The 17,909-nt window shown below is 30.3% G+C and overlaps 2 protein-coding genes across 2 annotated transcripts; one reads left to right on the plus strand and one right to left on the minus strand.

Moving 5' to 3' along the window:
• Positions 1-370: 370 nt before the first annotated feature.
• On the minus strand, positions 371-9,218 carry LOC131937580 (dnaJ homolog subfamily C member 2). The gene is made up of 19 exons (XM_059295118.1): positions 9,045-9,218; positions 7,877-8,033; positions 7,284-7,477; positions 7,003-7,078; positions 6,642-6,740; positions 5,703-5,838; positions 5,549-5,629; positions 5,178-5,243; positions 4,886-4,977; positions 4,654-4,775; positions 3,705-3,773; positions 3,188-3,268; positions 2,910-2,998; positions 2,298-2,364; positions 2,043-2,209; positions 1,675-1,772; positions 1,211-1,318; positions 947-1,125; positions 371-624 (listed from the first exon to the last, which is right to left on the minus strand). The coding sequence occupies exons 2-19, from the start codon at positions 7,953-7,955 to the stop codon at positions 553-555; spliced, it is 1,875 nt and encodes a 624-aa protein (XP_059151101.1). The 5' UTR covers positions 7,956-8,033; positions 9,045-9,218; the 3' UTR covers positions 371-552.
• A 584-nt stretch (positions 9,219-9,802) lies between these two features.
• LOC131937587 (uncharacterized protein YegU) lies at positions 9,803-17,085 on the plus strand. The gene is made up of 10 exons (XM_059295136.1): positions 9,803-9,907; positions 12,529-12,648; positions 12,809-12,958; positions 13,392-13,535; positions 13,853-14,010; positions 14,303-14,456; positions 14,707-14,865; positions 15,668-15,798; positions 16,033-16,141; positions 16,331-17,085. Exons 1-9 carry the CDS (start codon positions 9,803-9,805, stop codon positions 16,088-16,090), a joined length of 1,179 nt encoding a protein of 392 aa, XP_059151119.1. The 3' UTR covers positions 16,091-16,141; positions 16,331-17,085.
• Positions 17,086-17,909: the final 824 nt, after the last annotated feature.

Below are 17,909 nucleotides of genomic sequence, written 5' to 3' on the forward strand. Positions count from 1 at the left end.
GAGTTAATCTATTGTACAGGATATTCCTCTACAATACCCACGCAAGAGATGGGATGGCAGTTTTCTCCTGCAACTGCATTCAACTATTTATTTAATACTCAAATTTAATAGTCATCTTTCAGGTAATCACTTATTTGAACCAAGAAAAAAATTCATTATAATCAATATAAAAAGTAGAATGTGAAATATTGACAAGTGTGAGGTGTTTAGTCTGTTAATATAATAAACATTTCAAACAATTTTGTCTTTAAATCAAAGCTTTCTTAAAATTTATTTCAAATGATCTATAATACATGAGAGCTGAAATAAAAATTATATGACCATATCATTTCACAATACATTAAAAAAAACCCACAAAGCTCACGGTAAATGAAATGCATTTAAATGTATTCACACATTATTAATGTAAAACTTTATGTTACAGAACTAGACAGTAATCTAAATCTTTACAATTTGCTTAGTAAAATGATGTGGTATTTTCCCATACAAGATGACCCACATGGTTCCAAATTTCAGCAATGAAAAAAATGTTCAGAAAATCAATGAAATATGTCATAACTTTTTATTCTTAGAAGCAACAGCTGTTTGTGCATTTTTCTTTGCCTTGACAAGTTCACATAATTCCTGAAAAAAAAATTATTTTTTATAATGTGTGTCTATGTACATATTGACACACACACATACAAAGGGGTCATCCATTTATGAAATCCATAAAATTTGGAATTTTGGTACAGCCCTCCCCCTCCATCATACCAATTCATTAATATTTAATGTGTAAAACTACCTAGCGATTCCAATAACTGCTAAGTGATTTATTTGTGTAATTTGTATAAGTTATCAAATTATAAAAATAGAATCTAGAATGTCTTGATTACACAGAAGCACTCATTTTATAATTAGAGGCAACATAGGTTAAGACTGAGCAGGTTACAAATTTTGCATTTACCTTGTAACGCTTCATGCAGTCCTTTTTACTCCTTGAAGGGATTACAGCTGATATTTTATCCCATCTATCAGTTTCACTGGCAGGATAAGACTTCAGGGCCTGTTCTAAAAGTTTTTGTTCCTCAGCTGTCCAAGGAGCCTGATTAGATCCAGTTTCTCGAACTTGCTGTTCACCAACACCTTATAGAAGGTGAAAACAATTATTAAATAATCTAGATTTTCTTTCTGATATTTAAATTATTTAAAACAAGAAACCTAAGCTTACTTTCTAATCTTTCACTTGGTTTTTCCATATCACCAGACTTTGCAGCTCTATGGCTTTGCTCAAATTGTGCAAATGCATTTTTCTTTACTTCTTCACGAAGTTTCAAATCTGTGTAAAAAAACGTAATAGATTTTTCCATAACACTTTCCTTAAAATAATCAATAATATTTATTTTAAATACTGGAACATGTGATTTCTAATTATGTAGCTAAAGCAATTAAATGCCAATTTATTCCTTGGTGTAGGAACTATCTATTTTAAAAAAACAAATTCATAATGTACATTCAATAACAATTTTATCAGGATTATTCTTTATACGCTTAACATTTTACTTTACTTCCAAACAACAACATAGTTTCAACACCAAACCTATTTGAAACATTTTTTTTTACAGTGAACTGTGCTATATTTAACAGACATGATAAAACATTGTAATTCTCCATAAACATTAAGTCTACACTGACCACTTTTTTGAAGCTCTTTAGCTTTAGATAGGACATCTTTGGCATTTTTGTTACTTCCAGTAACATGCTGACTGATAAAATTTGCTATGACTTCCCATCTGAAAAAAAAAGTTTTAGGAAGTTATAGTTGTACTCAACAGCAGCCAGTTGACTTCACATAATACAACCTGGCAGAGCAAACATGGGATGGAAATAGTTAACCCGTAACAGTCAACTCAGCATATATCTATGTGCCAAGTCAACTTGCTGGACTCAGGTCTATGATCTACAATTCAGGATAACTATATGAACCCTTGTGGCTTATAAATATACATTTTAAAATCCTTGAATGTTAAAATTCTATCTAAATATTAGCACACATTACAAACCTGTCTTGTGTACCAGCTGGAAACAGATTAACAGCCTTAATCAGGATCTGTGTCTCTAATTCTGACCAAACTTTACGGACATTGGTGTTCTCATTTGCAGACTTTTGGGATGTAAGCTCAAAATATCTACGTTTTTCTTCCTCCATTTGATCATTAACTTCCTTCAACTGAAAGTCGTTATTAAAAAAATAAAAATGCATTTAAATTTTTTTTATGTATTCTGATACGGTCTCTTTTGTATTAAGAAAAATTTACCTTTCCCATAAAGGCATCTTTAGCACCATTAATACCTTTGCTGAGACTTTCATTAAGTGTCTGTAAACTAGAAGGAATACAAAGTAAATATAAAAATCACAACTGTTTCATTGTTTTGAAAAAAAGCAATGTTTAAACTCCAGGAATTCAAAGAACTGAGATTAACTTATAGTTTTGAAACACAACAAAAATAATTTAAACAAGCAAAATAGTTTATAACAGAATGGCCAAACAAACTTTGAAAAAATAATCCAGAATTTTTAGGAGTTTGTAAATTGATTAGAAGCAGGTGAATATTTTTAAAATTCAATTATAATGAGATAATTTTAAAATAAAAATTTCTTTTGTTGTTATTTTTCCCAGTTATTTGTTAATGCACATAGAATATTAAAAATACTCTTCAACTATTAGACTACTTAAAAAACTGACGATTTCAAAGAATTAAACTAACAAAATTACCTCATATTTGCTATTTATTTCAGTTTAAGTTGGTTTAATTTATTTTGGGGAGATGGGTATACTAATGCAAATAAATATCTTTTCAGAATGATCTGTCAAGTGGTTTAACAATAAAATATTTTAAAAGGTTTTTTTTATTTATAGTAAACTCACTTTATTAAAGATAACACTTCAGCTATTCTATCCACTTCTTTCATCATTAAAACTCTCTCTTCATCATTTGTAGCAAAGTAGTCATATTCCTGAAATTGATCAATATATTAAGCCAATCTAACAGTATTTGGTTAAGTTGAATAATATTTACTCAAATAAATGTGTATGAACATTAATCATTAAATATTCAGTTTTGCTTTATGAACATTTATATACCCTTTTCATAAAACTAAGCTAGTAAAATGAAATAAAAATGTAGTAACATAATTAATTCAAACCTTCATGTATGCTCTTAGAGCTTTTCTTTCTTTTTTAAACTGCTTCTTCAAGGCTTCTTTTTCTTTCCTTGCTATGACAGCCTTGACAGGAAAAAATTCAAAACAGTCATTTGCATTTGTGTTCTGCATTAACAGCTTCCAAAAAATATTGCATATGTTATAAAAAAGAATTGTAATTAAAGACAAATTAAAGCTAATTCATTAATAAATTCTGATAAGTGTAGTACCCACATCTAATGGTGAACCTAGAAGTTACACCATGGCACCAATTTTGGTGACTTGTGTTAAATCAGCACTGAGCAGAAAACAGTATTATGTGTCTATTACATATGAAAATCACTATTATATATATTATATATAACCACCACAATTGGCATTCTACTTAAAAAGTTAGCAATTTATACAAGCGGGCATAATTGATTTGGAGATACCTAACCAATCGGTGTATAGTTTTAGTGTATAGATTTTATATAGTTATCAATGTTATATCTGTATGTGTGAATACTGTTTTTCAAACCTGTGCTTTTGCTTCTTCTTCTTCTTTTTCTTTTTTTTTGCGTTCTTCTTCTAAAATTTCTTGTCGTCTCTGATGAATTAATCAAACAAGACTTGTGTTTATGGCATAATAAAAAATCATGGCTATTTAAAATGTCAATGATAGATTACAATTAATCGCTACCTTAAAAGGAAAAAGGATCTCCTTGATATTAAATTTTTAAAATAGTTATACAGTAGTTACTCAACATACAAGTGCCCAGAATTTTTGGGGTATGATCTGTCAAGCAAGCTAAAATTTGCTTTGACATATGAGCAAAATTTGAGATACGAACAACCAAATTAGAGGGTTTATTGGAGCTATTTAATGACACATTAATGAAACATTCTGGAAGGGAGGAAAACAAACTACCTTGGACAGGTTTATTTTAAAGGCCTACATGGAAAAGTGGTGAAAGGGAAGAGTACTTTAGAGAAAATCGCTTAACATTATACAGTAACATTTAGTAGAATTATTTTTGGTGAAGTTCAAGTTCCATTAAGTTTAGATATAATGCAAAGCATTAAGAGTGTGACAAGTAAATGAATTAAAGTGAATTAAACAGCTTAGGATTAAGAGTGGGTAAGTGAAACTCCTCTGCCTTTCTCCTCAACCCTATACCTCAGTAAGCCCAAACAGCTAACTTTCAGGGTAAATACACTTTATAAAACCAGTTTTTTTCTTTGCATTTTCCTAAATTATGTTATTAAACAATATTTGTCATGTAAAAATACACTTATTTAAAAAAACAGGTAACAAAAGTAACTGCATTTTGTGGCTGAAATAGATTAATGGCATTTCAATAGATTTCATAGGAGAAAATTACGAGCAATGTAACAGAACGAATTTACTTGTATCTCAAGGTACCACTGTAACTTATATAACCTATATCTATTATTAGTTATATTTGAATTATTATTCTAACACTTACTCTTTCTTCTTCTTCAACTCTCTGCCTAGCTGCTTCTTGTTTAGCTCTTTTAACAGCATTTTTCCTTTCTTTTTCATCCTCTCTAAACTTTATAATTCTTGGATCACTAGCATAAGCATTATCTAAAAAAAATGTACATTTAAAAATGCATTGTTACTCTGACACTTGTGATTATATATATATATATATACACACACATATTCACACTTTTTTTAGATTAAAAAAGACATACCAACTAATTGTCGTATTCTGACCATTTCTTCTTTTTTGAGTTTCTGGCGAGCAGCCTTGTTTTGCTTTTCTATCCATCGCCTTTCCTCCCGGCTATGGTAATAAAACATTTTTTAACATTTCTTTCCAATTCTATGTGCAAAAATGTTGATAAGTTAAAATCTTTAGCAATGCAATTTGTAAGAATTTTCTATTTTCTAGCTGTATATGAGAAACAAGTTTTAATCTCTTCATTGTAAACTACATTTGACATGTTATAATAAGAACAAATAAACCATAACATAAATGCTTACTTTTCTCCCTTTTCTTTTTCTTCCTCATCCAGATAAGAAAATTCTCGCCATGAGTCGAATTCATACCTAAACAAAATATAGTTTGTATTAATATTATAATCATTAAAGCTTTAGTATGAATTTTTGTTCATCAAAACAAAATACAGGGGCATGTTAATTAGCTTGCTTTTTTCAAAATAGAAATTTTATAAATTTACGCAGATAAGGCTAATAGTGTAATAGTAATATAAAATAATGGGAAACAATGTAATTGATGCAAGAGTTTGCAATTTATTTTATTAATCTACGTTTGACAGAGTGAGAAAATGTTAAAAAGTTTTTTTTTGCATTAAAATTTTGTTGCATTGAAAGAAGTTAAAAAAATACATTACCAAAATGAATAAAAACTATTGACTTCCTCAAAAGGTGTGTTTTCATCACCAAGTCTTGGTACCCTCTTTTTTGTGGACCATCTGTAATAAATCAATTTATTTTACATGTGTGTTTAGGTTAGATATTGTAATTGTTCAACAGCAGGTTAACTACCTAGCATTTCTTTCAAAGGCAGGCCTGAACACTTCAAAGAATTTATCTTTTACAACAGGAGGAATATCTTCATCAAATTCGGGATCCACACTATCAAATGAACGTCGTTTTTGCTTGTTTCCGAGAATTTCGTAAGCTGAAATATAAAATACTTGAAGGTAATACATTAACAAATTTTCAGTAGTAAAAAATACAAAAGTAATTAATTTTAAAAGTTTATAATAAATAACTTTTATACATGCGCAATAAAAAAAAATAAAAGAAAAGTTTTTTCTTTCAATATATCATAATTTTAATTAATTACTTTTTAAATAACTATAAAGAAATGCATTTTTATTTATTTAAAATAAATTATTTAAACATCTAATTAAATGGAAATCTTATGTCACAAATTTTATGTCACATTTGATTGTCATCAGGTCTTGATCTATGTGGCAAGTTTTTTTTTGATAAACTGACCAGTGTAAGTGGTTTGAAACATTAATAAATTTTTAAAAGAGAATTATACATCTAATTAAGACGAATTTTATACAGCATTGTCATTGAGGTTAGTTTTGAAGAAATCTGTCCAATAGAAATGATCATTTTAAAGAAATCGCAAATAGCATTAAGTACTTGTAAAAAGATAACATATTCTCTCTATACACATAGAATCATAGACTGCTGAGAGCTAACTTAACAAAGTTCAAACAGCAGTGATCCACAAATATATATATGGCTTGATACATACATCTTAAGGTAAGTTATACTTAGAAGTTCATTTTAATTTTATAACAAAACAATGCAAAATTTTACAATTGCATTGAGCATTTTCTTAAAAATAATATTTGAAACTAATACTATGTTGTCAAAAAAGTTGTGAAAGCATTAAAATTATATCTAAATGCAACTAAGCAATAGTTTCATTTTTAACTTATAAATACAATAGTTATAATTAACCTTTAGTAATACAAGTAAAGTAATCATCATCTCCTTCTTTCACTACTTTCCCCCTGGCTTTTCTTTTATCAGGATGATGGGTAAGTACTTTTTGTTTATCTGAAAATACAAGAAGAAGTAATGAGTTATGAGATACAGAAATAAAACTATTTAACTTAAAAAAATAGTTTGTGGACTATTCTGGTGTAATTTAGTAAAGAAACTACCAAAACTATTTATTAAATTTAAATATGAAACAGCTGTAATATTTACAAAATGCTATACAACAAAAAATTACAAAAGAAATATAAATAATATAAAAGTAGATACAAGCTATAAATATGAAAAATTAGTCACTATAAACATTAACTAATTAACTCACAAGCTCTTTTGAGTTGATCTTCTGATGCTCTGTATCTCAATTTGCTTAGCCCTAGAACAGCATAATGATCTTGTTTCTGCAAATGCATCATAATATTTGAAAATAATTACTTTAATAATACATTTAAAACACCAGAAATAAAAGGATACAAAATATTAAAACCGAATTATTTTAGTAGAGAATGAAATTATCAAACCAATTGAATTTTATATAGGGAATAGTCTAAAACTACAAACTAAATCCCCACCCTCTTATACTGTTATAACATTAACAGTGAATACCTTCCATTCTTTTGGGTCTAGTCTTAAAAGCAATGATTCGTCCTCTTCATCAAATTGATCTTCCTCCTCCTCTTCTTCTGATTCACTAGAACTACTATCCAAGGAATGATGTGAATGTGAATGGATACTATGAGCTCTTCTATGATGAGCCTCAAACCATCGTCCAACTGGCTCGAAGTCCAGGGAAAGTAATGCTATAAAAACAAAAATAATGCAAAATTATTATAAAATAAAACTCTAGTCTATAACACTAACATAGAAATATTTAAAATTGTATGTTTCACCTCAGAAAATTATTAAATTTAAATTATAGTTATCAGTAATTTTTTAAATTGACTAATGATATTTTTTAAAAACAGTTTTGAGATAAAAAATTTAATACTTATACCTGTGTACAATGAGCTCTTAATAAATAAATGTAAAATATATTAATAACAGCTAGGTCTTTAAATAGTTATTGTTTTTTAATACAACTAAATTGATAAATAACAAATAGAAAACACTGACATTAGTTAATGGTCAATAGTTTCATAGGTAGGCTACATTAAGTATTTAAATTTTAACATATAGGCCTACAATATTTAAAATCTTACTTGATATACTGCCAAAAACAGTAGTCACATCATTGCTGTCTGGTATTATCTTCATCTGGATACAGCTGGTTCCATTCATTTTCTTTTTTTATAGCTTATTAAGATTACTACTGTCACTGCTCAAATTAAATACTAATTGGGCATTTGCATTGAAAATCTACAAAAAGAGAATAGCACATTGACATCATTCACAGATTTTTTACAAGATAGATCCAGTGGTATTAGTAGCATAGGGCAGCTGAGTTTAGGACTAATGAATTATTTATAAGCTATAAACACAAGTTTTGCTGTTTGTCGTAGTTTAAAGATAGATCTAGATTTAAAGTAGAAATAATGGTTGTATGGTAGAGCATAAGATTGCCAATCCGAAAATCTCAGATGGGTACCTCACTCTAATTAGGGAAAGTACAGTAAAGGCATCTGTAACTAGTCTAAAAAAAAGTCTAAAGTAATTCATACTAAAATAACTGGGTGATATTAGATACCGATAATATACTCTTCCATAAAATAGGTGTGTTGTGTTGTTAGTAGTATTTAATCTCGACTAAATTTATGGTTAGAAACTAATTAGGGTTAGGTGTATGGTAGGACTAGGGTTGGGAACAGGGTTAGCATTGACATCAGCCAGCCATGTGTGCATTTAACTACCAGTGAGTAACCGAACACCCCTTTTTTAAAATAAGATTCAGGAGAATGTTAACACCGGTGTCCGATAATGGAATCTTCTTTAAAAAAGGGGTGTTGTTACTGGTAGTTAACTAAATGCACACATGGCTGGCTAATCACTGATAACCCTGGTCCTACCATACGCCTAACCCTAATTTCATATTTCTATGAAATTAGTCGAGATTACAATACTACTACTAACAACCCAACTGCCAACACACCTTTTTAAAAGAAGATTCCATTATCCGATCATTATCGGACACCAGCATCTATTCTATAGGCCCTATTATATTATTCTATATAACTAAATTCAGTAAATTGACAAATTGAATATTGACTCTCATTAATAATATAATGAATAATATTAATGACTCATTTGTCATTATTTTATTACTCCTATTGAAATTAATAAAATTAAAATTAGGCCTATCCTATTGACTTTTCACTTTGACTCACAATGACTGAGTCTAAATCTAGGCCATCTATTCTAGTTAATACACACTTTTTCCTGCACTTATTTTTTATCTTTGTGTGTGCCTAGATCTAGATATACCTAAGTATTCTAGATGTAAGTTAGTAAATAAATAAGATTATTTATAAATTTAATTATTGAAAAGAAAGATCTGTTTTTGTCTCGAACAAGAACATGCTTAACGTTGGGATAAGGGTAGACAACTTAAGTGGCCAGACCAGTATTCATAAATATGACCAATTATTTTTTCTTTATTTTTCTTTCCGAAAATAGAGACATAAATGATATAATAAATGTTAGTCGATTCTAGATGCCGAATCTAGACCCAGAAGCATTCGCCGTGGCCAATGAAAATCATTTATTTGATAGTTGAAACTATTTTAAAATAGGGATGGGCTATATTATTTTGTTTCAAATTCAGTCTAGCTAGGCCTAATTATTAAATTAAGCTAGAAATCTAGCTCTATACATTTTTGTTTAGCCTCTATTTTGTCTGATCGATAGCCTTGGCAAAAGAACATTAGCAAACCCGAATATTATATATCTTATATATAAATGTAATTAGACTATACTTTTTACTCCGCCTCATTAGTACTCATCATTATTTATGATTATTTTGTCTCTTTTCACAAGTTTTTTCAGGCATAGATCTATATATTTGTAATACTAAAAGCTTTGGCAAAGTCACTTGAAACCAAAGCGAAAACTCGTCGACATTTTAATCTAAAATTGATCTGGCAATTCTATGTTTTTCTGTGTTTTTGAATAACATTTTGTTTAAAGTAACTATGGCGGACAGCCCTTATTCAATGGGAAGTCATCGCGGTAAAATCAAAGATAAACTTAGTAGTAGTAGGCCTGTTCCGAGGCCGCGGAGATTTGCACCGTATACTGTGAGTTCACAGCTTAGCCTAGACTAAACCCCTCCTAGCCCTAACCAATTTTTAAAAAAAACATTTTAAAAAAGAATATGGAAGTGACCGAAGTCACGAAGTGGCTATTCATTCGGAAGTATTCGGCGTGGACCCAGGTCCTAACTTACCGCTATTCGGGCCTGGCATTAAGTTTGGTCAATGTAGATAAACACTTGGGGAGAATGTTTATACCAGTGTCCGAATAATACTTAGTAAATACACACATGGCTGGCTAATGTCAATGCTAACCCTGTCCCTAACCCCAACCCTGATCCTACCATACGCCTGACCCTAATTTGAAACTAGATCTAATTTCTAACCATAAAATTAGTCGAGATTACAATACTACTAACAACCCAACACCCCTTTTTTTTTTAAAAAGATTCCATTATCGGACACCGGTATCTATAATCATCCAACACTTGTATAACTTGTATTAAAATTTTTAATTATAGACCTACTTTCTGTTTATTTGATTTTTCGGTTTACAATTCGAATCGTCCCTAGAGGATTTGATAGTGTCAGCTGCCAACCAATCAAACGCGCGCTTTCTCCGCGTTTTGGCTGGCGGCTGATGTCACGATGACATCACGCGACGCGTTTTTGGAGCTAAAAAGGGCAGAAAAAGCCCTTTTTTCTATGTGTAGTTAGGATTTTTTAAAAATGGGCCCGAAAATGAGACATTTTAAAATTGGACTTAGCCATTTTTTCAAACAAATTTTTCGAAACAAGGCCATTTTGGGTGATTTTTTTATGTAAACAACGGCCTAGGTCAGCACGTGTCAAACCATGTGAAGGCACCCAATCGACAATTTAGGTCACGCATGAGTGGTTTTCATACGTTCTCATGAACTAAATACCAGTTTCTTGACAACAAAATGGAAAACGACAATTGCGTGAAAATAACGACCCTAGAGGAATGGCTTTTGAAGATTATTAAATAAAAATCGGTGTATTGGCTACATGTATTGATTCTAAAGTTGTCTATAATTGACTAGTAGGGCATGCTGAAACAACGGCCTGAGGGCGCCGTTAGCGTGTAGTTTTGCTAAATGTAAATTAATCAGCCTGGCCGCAGATCAATCGCAAACTGTTAAATTGGTTAAATGTGAAAAGCATATTACTTACAAATTACTTCTGAATATTCACATCACACAAAATAATCCCAAAGAAAGCACAAAATAAAATCCTTTAGAAAAGCATCACCATGAAATTTGAAAACCACAGTTTGTCAACCTTAACCAGCCATCTTTGGCTCGATCTAGAGGTCATTCTTTAGCCTACACATGTGTCTTGTCAACCAATTTAGTTTCTGATGGTACACGACATTTAGATCAATATAATCTAACAAACTAACTGAATTCCAACATTATATCCATCTAATCCCAATATTGAAACAGAATTTGAAGCACAATGATCTAACGCAGGGGTCTCCAAACTTTTCAGTCCGAGGGCCGCATTAACTATCGAATTTCAGTTCAGGGGCCAGTTTCTTCCAGGCATGTCACTGATTTTTCTGGGCAAAGTTCCTCAGCCATCACCAACAAAAGTTTTTTCCGTGGACAAAAACATCTCCGCGGGCCGGATGAGAGGACGTCGCGGGCCGCATCCGGCCCTCTGGCCGTAGTTTGGAGACCCCCTGATCTCACGAATAAATCCCACTGTAAGTAAGTGTCGCAGGTTTAGTCCTGGATACCACCATAGTGTGTAGTCGTGTTGTTACAAGAAGTCGTCAGATAATCATATCAACTTTGAAAATGTATTAAATAGATGCTAATTCTTTCATTGAAATGTATAGGAATTTAAATTCAACTAATACGTTTCTATCAAAGGTATATCAATTTTTTTTTCACTTCAAACCAAAAATTTACATTCAAGGAAATTGAGAATTTCATCAAGTATATATATTAAAATGTCTGGGTCACAAAATGGTGCTGTAAACAAAAACCCTGACTACAGCTAGACTCTACCTACACTCCAACTAAACAGTAGTATTAGTAATAAATAGATTTAATTATTAATTCTAGTAAAGCCTAGTATTATTATAATGTTGATCTAGTACATTCCTTGTTATGTAAAAAAGATTGCTGCCTACTAGTAGTTAAAAAGCTAGATCATCTTCAGACACTATGACAGTAGTGTACCAGTTATAAAAACCTTTTAATAATGATATGGCTGCAACATTTAGAGTTTACAGTTTATTTTTTTACCATCATCTTTTCATTTTTATGCACAAGACACATGGGGCCGTCATAGAAAACTGCCTCCATTTTCTGTCTGTCACCAGCAATTTTCCACGACAGTTCTGCCTCCGCCAGCTGCTCCCCAGCCGTGCGCTTACTTGTCTCCCTTGGCCTTCCTTGCTTTCTTTTTCCTTGAGGCCTCCAAATTTTTAAAAGGCTAATAGTATTTCTTTAAAATTGAATAATTAAATTGTTAATTCCTACCCTGATATATCTTGAATGAATAACAGAATAATTTTGGGAAATTTAGTTAGGCTCTTTTTTTTTTTCTGGCAGGGAAAAACTAATTTTTATTTTATTTGTGGTGATCAGTTGCATCTCTACTCACTTTTCATAATTGGTTGGGCTAATTTATAGGTTGCTCAAAAAGAAGCATCTCAAGCTTATGACAAGATTCTTGCAACTCTCTATGGGCATGTGGTTGGTGATGCTGTTGGTCATCTTACAGAAACATTATCTAAAGAGCAAGCATTAAAAGTATGAGTAAAATTACTGTGACATCTATTATCAATGTTATATTTTGATTTTTAAATTTGAAATATTTTCTGTTTTGAAATTATTAAGTGAATTTTTTTAGCGTCACTAAATCCAAAAAAACTGTATGTTTAATGTAATGAAAGCAATTTAATCCTAACAGGTTTATGGTGCAGTATCTAAGGAACTAGAGCTAGTTCATAAAAAATTGTTAAATGATTCTACTAGAAGAAAATGGGCTATTGGTGATTGGACTGAGGAGTCAGATATGATGTTGATAATTTTAGAATCACTACTGTATTGTAAAGGACAAGTAAGTAAAAAGATAAAATTTTGTATCATGTTGAAGTAAGTTATTTTTTTTGTTTTTGAAAGGGTTTTATTACAGTATGCTAGTATACTCAATGTTGGATTTTCTCCAAATACATTTTAATACCTCTCTCCTGTTGTTACTTAAGTCCTTCCATTTTATAGATCAAAATCTAATACATTTTCCTTTTTCAAAACAAGCCCAAAAACCCTTTAAACAAAAAAAAAGGATCTAAATCAATTTAAATGGATACTTTCAGGACTATCATGATATTCGATTTATTCAACTGTTTTGGAAAGCATTTCTATAATCATTTTTGTTTAAAGAAACAGTGAACATCTTGAAGTTTCAGTTCATACATTTTTATAGTTTAAAATATATATAAATTCAAGTTGGTAATTAGTTTTTAAATACAAGATTTATTTCTCATTTACAGATTAATGAAGTGGACTTAGCTAAACGTCTAATGGATTGGAGTGAGCGTGGTTTCCCAGAGTTGAATGATATTTGTGGCCAGGGGCTTGATTCTTATACAAAATCTGTTATTGTCCATCCTCAGTTTTCAGAAACACCTAAGCATGTAAAGTACTTTAATTCTATCTAAAAGAATTGGGCATTCTATTTTAATCTGATCCATCCTATAGCAATGAGTTGTAAGATAACTTTAAAAATGTATTATTTTACTGCTATCAATTATAGAGCACTTATTATTAAGCAGGAAGTTCAGTTCACTGGCTTGAGTCCACCTGGCATTGTAGAAAAGTATAGATGACTTGGTCTAGTTTTGACCACACTACCCCTTCATATGCCATCATGAGCTTAACTTCACCTGCCCTATCAACCTTTTATCAAATATATTATCTTTCTGTATGATTGCTATAAATATTTATGTTTTAGGCTGCTGAAATTTGTTGGAGAAATGGGCAGCAGCAGCTTTCAGCAGGTAACTGTGCAGTTTATCGCACATCTGCTCTAGGTCTTCATTACTATAATGCTCATGCCAAGGTTATTCAGAATACCATTGAAGTGTGCTCAATTACACATCAAGACCCTAGGTAATCAAGTTTATTATGTTAACATTCCTTCTGCTAACTACTAAATTCTATGGAATGGATATATTAATTCAACTGAACTAAAACCTTACTCAAAACATTGCAACAGTTTATTTTTGTAATCTCTGATGTATAAGAGTTATATATCTAATTCACCAGTCACCGGTCTTCTGAGCCATCAGAACTTACAGAGACATCTGACTTTAAAGTAGAATTCCACTCTCTACAACGTTTTGGAACATACATTTTATGTGCATGCTTTCCTGAATGCGTTAATACTAACATTTTGTTCCAGATGTATGGCGTCTTGTGTTGCTGTGACTACAGCAATATCATTGATGATGCAAAACAAACATATTAAAAAGAATGGCCAACTAGATGTTGAAGAACTGATAGGGGAATGTTATAGATATGCTTCTCATTGTTTAAATGGAAGACCAAAGGAAGAGGTAAATAATTGATCCATGTATTGGTAAATAATAAATTCAATGTGAACACATACAGAATAATTATTTTACAAAAATTGCTAATTTTCTATCTTAATCATTTTTTAAGTTATCTTTTATTTTGATCTTTCTTAGTTCTGTTCTGCTGCTAAATTAACTGAAATTGATTAGAATAATAAACCTTTTAATTTATAAATAGCTCATTGATAAAAAGTTCTCTTAATGATAGTTTTACTGTTTCTCCCAACTGTAGTTTAAATCCTTAAAAAAGCACATGCAAGCCATTTCACTTAAAGATCTCAAACTTGGAGATATTGGAAACATGTCCTTTACCTTTAAAGCTATGGGTGCTGGATTTTGGGCATTAAAGCAAAATGACTTCAGAACAGCAATCCAAGAAATTGTAATGGAGGTAAATCTATATTTCATTTTAGCACTAATGTGAATCAATAGATATTCACAATAATTACTACATTTCAATGTGTTCTGTATAACACATGTATTAGAACTAATTTAAATAAACCGGGAGTGATCTCCCCTAAACTTTCTAGAATATTCTTATATAACACTACGTGGGATGGCAACTCGGAATATAGACATGATTTTTAATTACTTAAACTTTTAAAAATAGAATAGAATCCCTTAGAAAAAAGAATTGCCCACCAAGCGAACGTCAAAACAAAATGTGCTTAATAGTGTGGAATATTATTAGTACTTTATAAATCGGAAATAGCGTAAATTACAACTTCCGGTCAACGGAAATTACTCAAAATTTGATAGAAGGTAGAGGATTAGATCTTTTACTTACATGGTAAATTTCATTTATCTATCTGAAATAGTACTCAAGTTATAGGCTTTTGAAAAATTCAAAGTAGAAAAAGTACCACTTCCGGTTATCGGAAATCGCTCAAAAGTTGATACGGATCTACGATTTTGATAAAATACTTATATATGAAATTTCATCAACCTAGCTGTAACGGTACTCAAGTTATCGTGTTTACAGACACATACACACAGACATACGGACAAGATTGCAAAAATATGTTTTTCCGACTCAGGGAGGTGTAAAACGTCAAGATTTTGATTATTTTTTTTGCACGATTACAAGACTTTCTCTACTTTGTATATACGAGAAAGTAAAAATATATAATGGGTATGACAGTCCTTTTTTTTTAAATTGCTAAATATGTTGTATAAATTGTTTTGTAATTTAGGGAGGTGATTCTGATGCTAATGCTTCTGTTGCTGGAGCATTACTAGGTTGTAAGTTGGGCTATTCTGCAATACCCCAATCATGGATTGAAGGTTTAAAGTTTAGAAGCTGGCTAGATGATTTAGTAAATAGGTAACTATTTGCCAATAAGTACTTAAATTTGTTACTTGAACACGACCTAGTATGTGTTTCTCAGCAGTATATTCCCAAACAATAGATTTGTTTTTAATTTAAAAAGTAAAAAAAATAATTAAATAGACCAAAAATGTGTAAATTACTTGTTGTTATCAAAGGGATAGATTTTTTCTGAAGTCCTTTAATCAACTTGCAAGCTGAATTCTAACATATTTTCTTATAAAATAACAGATATTTGCACATGATGGAAAGAGGGAGAGCATTACCCAAGTCTGAATCTGCTGTTTAATGATTTGCTCCTAATACATGGATTGGTCATTCTTTTAATTTAGTAAATGTGGTAAATATTTTCTACAGCAGGATATTTCTTAATTTTTTTTTACTCTTCTGAAATAGGATAGAATGTTAACAATTTAAAAAAAAGTTATTACTGATAATATTAATTTTGAGGAAAAACAATACTTAAGATTTTAGTTGAGTTGAAAGAGTTATCATTTTTGTGTTTTTTTTTTTTTTTTGACTTGATTAGGCTTGGAGAAAACCAATGCTGTAGCATTTATGGACCAGTGATTATCTCTTGTCAGCGCAAATATTTTATTTATGTAATTTGTATTGGTGCTTACATTTTGCAATAAATTTCAATAATTAATCCTTATGTCTGAAGTAATTTCAGACTACCTTTAAAAGCTGTTTGTAAGAATTGTCTTATTTTGTGTGGGAAAGGTTATTACATATCACTTTAACAATGCAGATTTGATCAGCTTTTATCTGAGTGTAGTTAGCTGGAGCATTGTTTATTACCACAAGTGCTTTCATTAGTTGAGTTTTCCTGTTGGCCCTCCACAGCAAGTTTTATTTTAGTACATTGAAAAGTAGAGCAACACGTTGGTTATCTTTTCAAATTACAGAAACTGCATAAAAACTATTAGTGCACATCTTTCCACTTTTCTTAGGTTCTTCTCTTTTTATATCTTGTTAATAAGTTACTTAAAGAAAAGAACTACAGCAATTCCAAAATTGCTCTAGAACTATAGAGTGGCTCACAAAAATTTTGACTGTATTTCAGGAGTCTTTAATTTGCTTTGCAACAAGAAATGGTCAGAAATTTGTTTTGAATGTGTAACAGTGACAATGTTATGCTGTAAATGCTATCTCTCCACAACAGTCAGTTATGCTAATAAAAGAATTTTTAAAACATCTGTTGAATACTGGTATTAAAGTACCAGGGTTGCAATTTCTCACAGACTATATATGAAAAACCAATCTAGAGTGAATTATGAATATTATGGCCTAGAGTACTTTAAATATGCAGTTAATAATTGTTACTTTTGTTAATAATGATTTTAAAAATCTAATGAAGAAAATTAATACTTGTCCACAAACCCATTGTTTCACCATAATGTTAGCTATTATAGGCTTCCAAAAAAGTTTTAAATGCCAAAATCTGTTATGCACTGTTTTCCTTTTCCTTTAAGATTTTGCTAGTTACAATATTTTTGCATTAGTTAACTGAGAATCATAATTAGTAAATTAATGCATAATATTTTTAATTTAAAAGGAACTCGATTTATTAAGCTTTTATTATGAAATGTGAATAGGCCTATGCTGGGGAAAAATATATTTGTACATTCCAGAATTATTTTTTTAAATATCCAAGATACAATTTGTTTTTAAATGTTTATAATGGTTGTAAGGTAAACATTATTGGTGAATATTCATGCTGGAAACTTATAATAAAACATATATCACTACATTTATTTTGGATTAATTGTAAAAAATATTATTGTTCTCTTAGTTTGTTGGCTTATTATGAAAGATTTAAGCACTTAAGAATAACATCTAAAATTTACTTACACATTCATAGTTTTTTTTTTAGATCATGTGTTTTATGATAGAACTGTGATATTATTATTACACAACAGGCGTCAGATAGCTTTTTAAATTTACCATCATTTTTACAATGGTGTTTTATTATATGTAAATCAAAAACATTCCATTTAATTTAGTAATTTCTGGTTTTTAGCCATAAATTCGTGTTGCTTATCATTATACGTATGTATTTTAGGAAAGGAATGAACAAATTTTAACTATGAAAGATTTTGAGAGTA

The sequence above is a fragment of the Physella acuta genome, unplaced genomic scaffold, assembly GCF_028476545.2.
Source record: "Physella acuta isolate Inbredline_101_S28 unplaced genomic scaffold, ASM2847654v3 ptg000213l, whole genome shotgun sequence".
Lineage (NCBI taxonomy): Eukaryota > Metazoa > Mollusca > Gastropoda > Physidae > Physella > Physella acuta.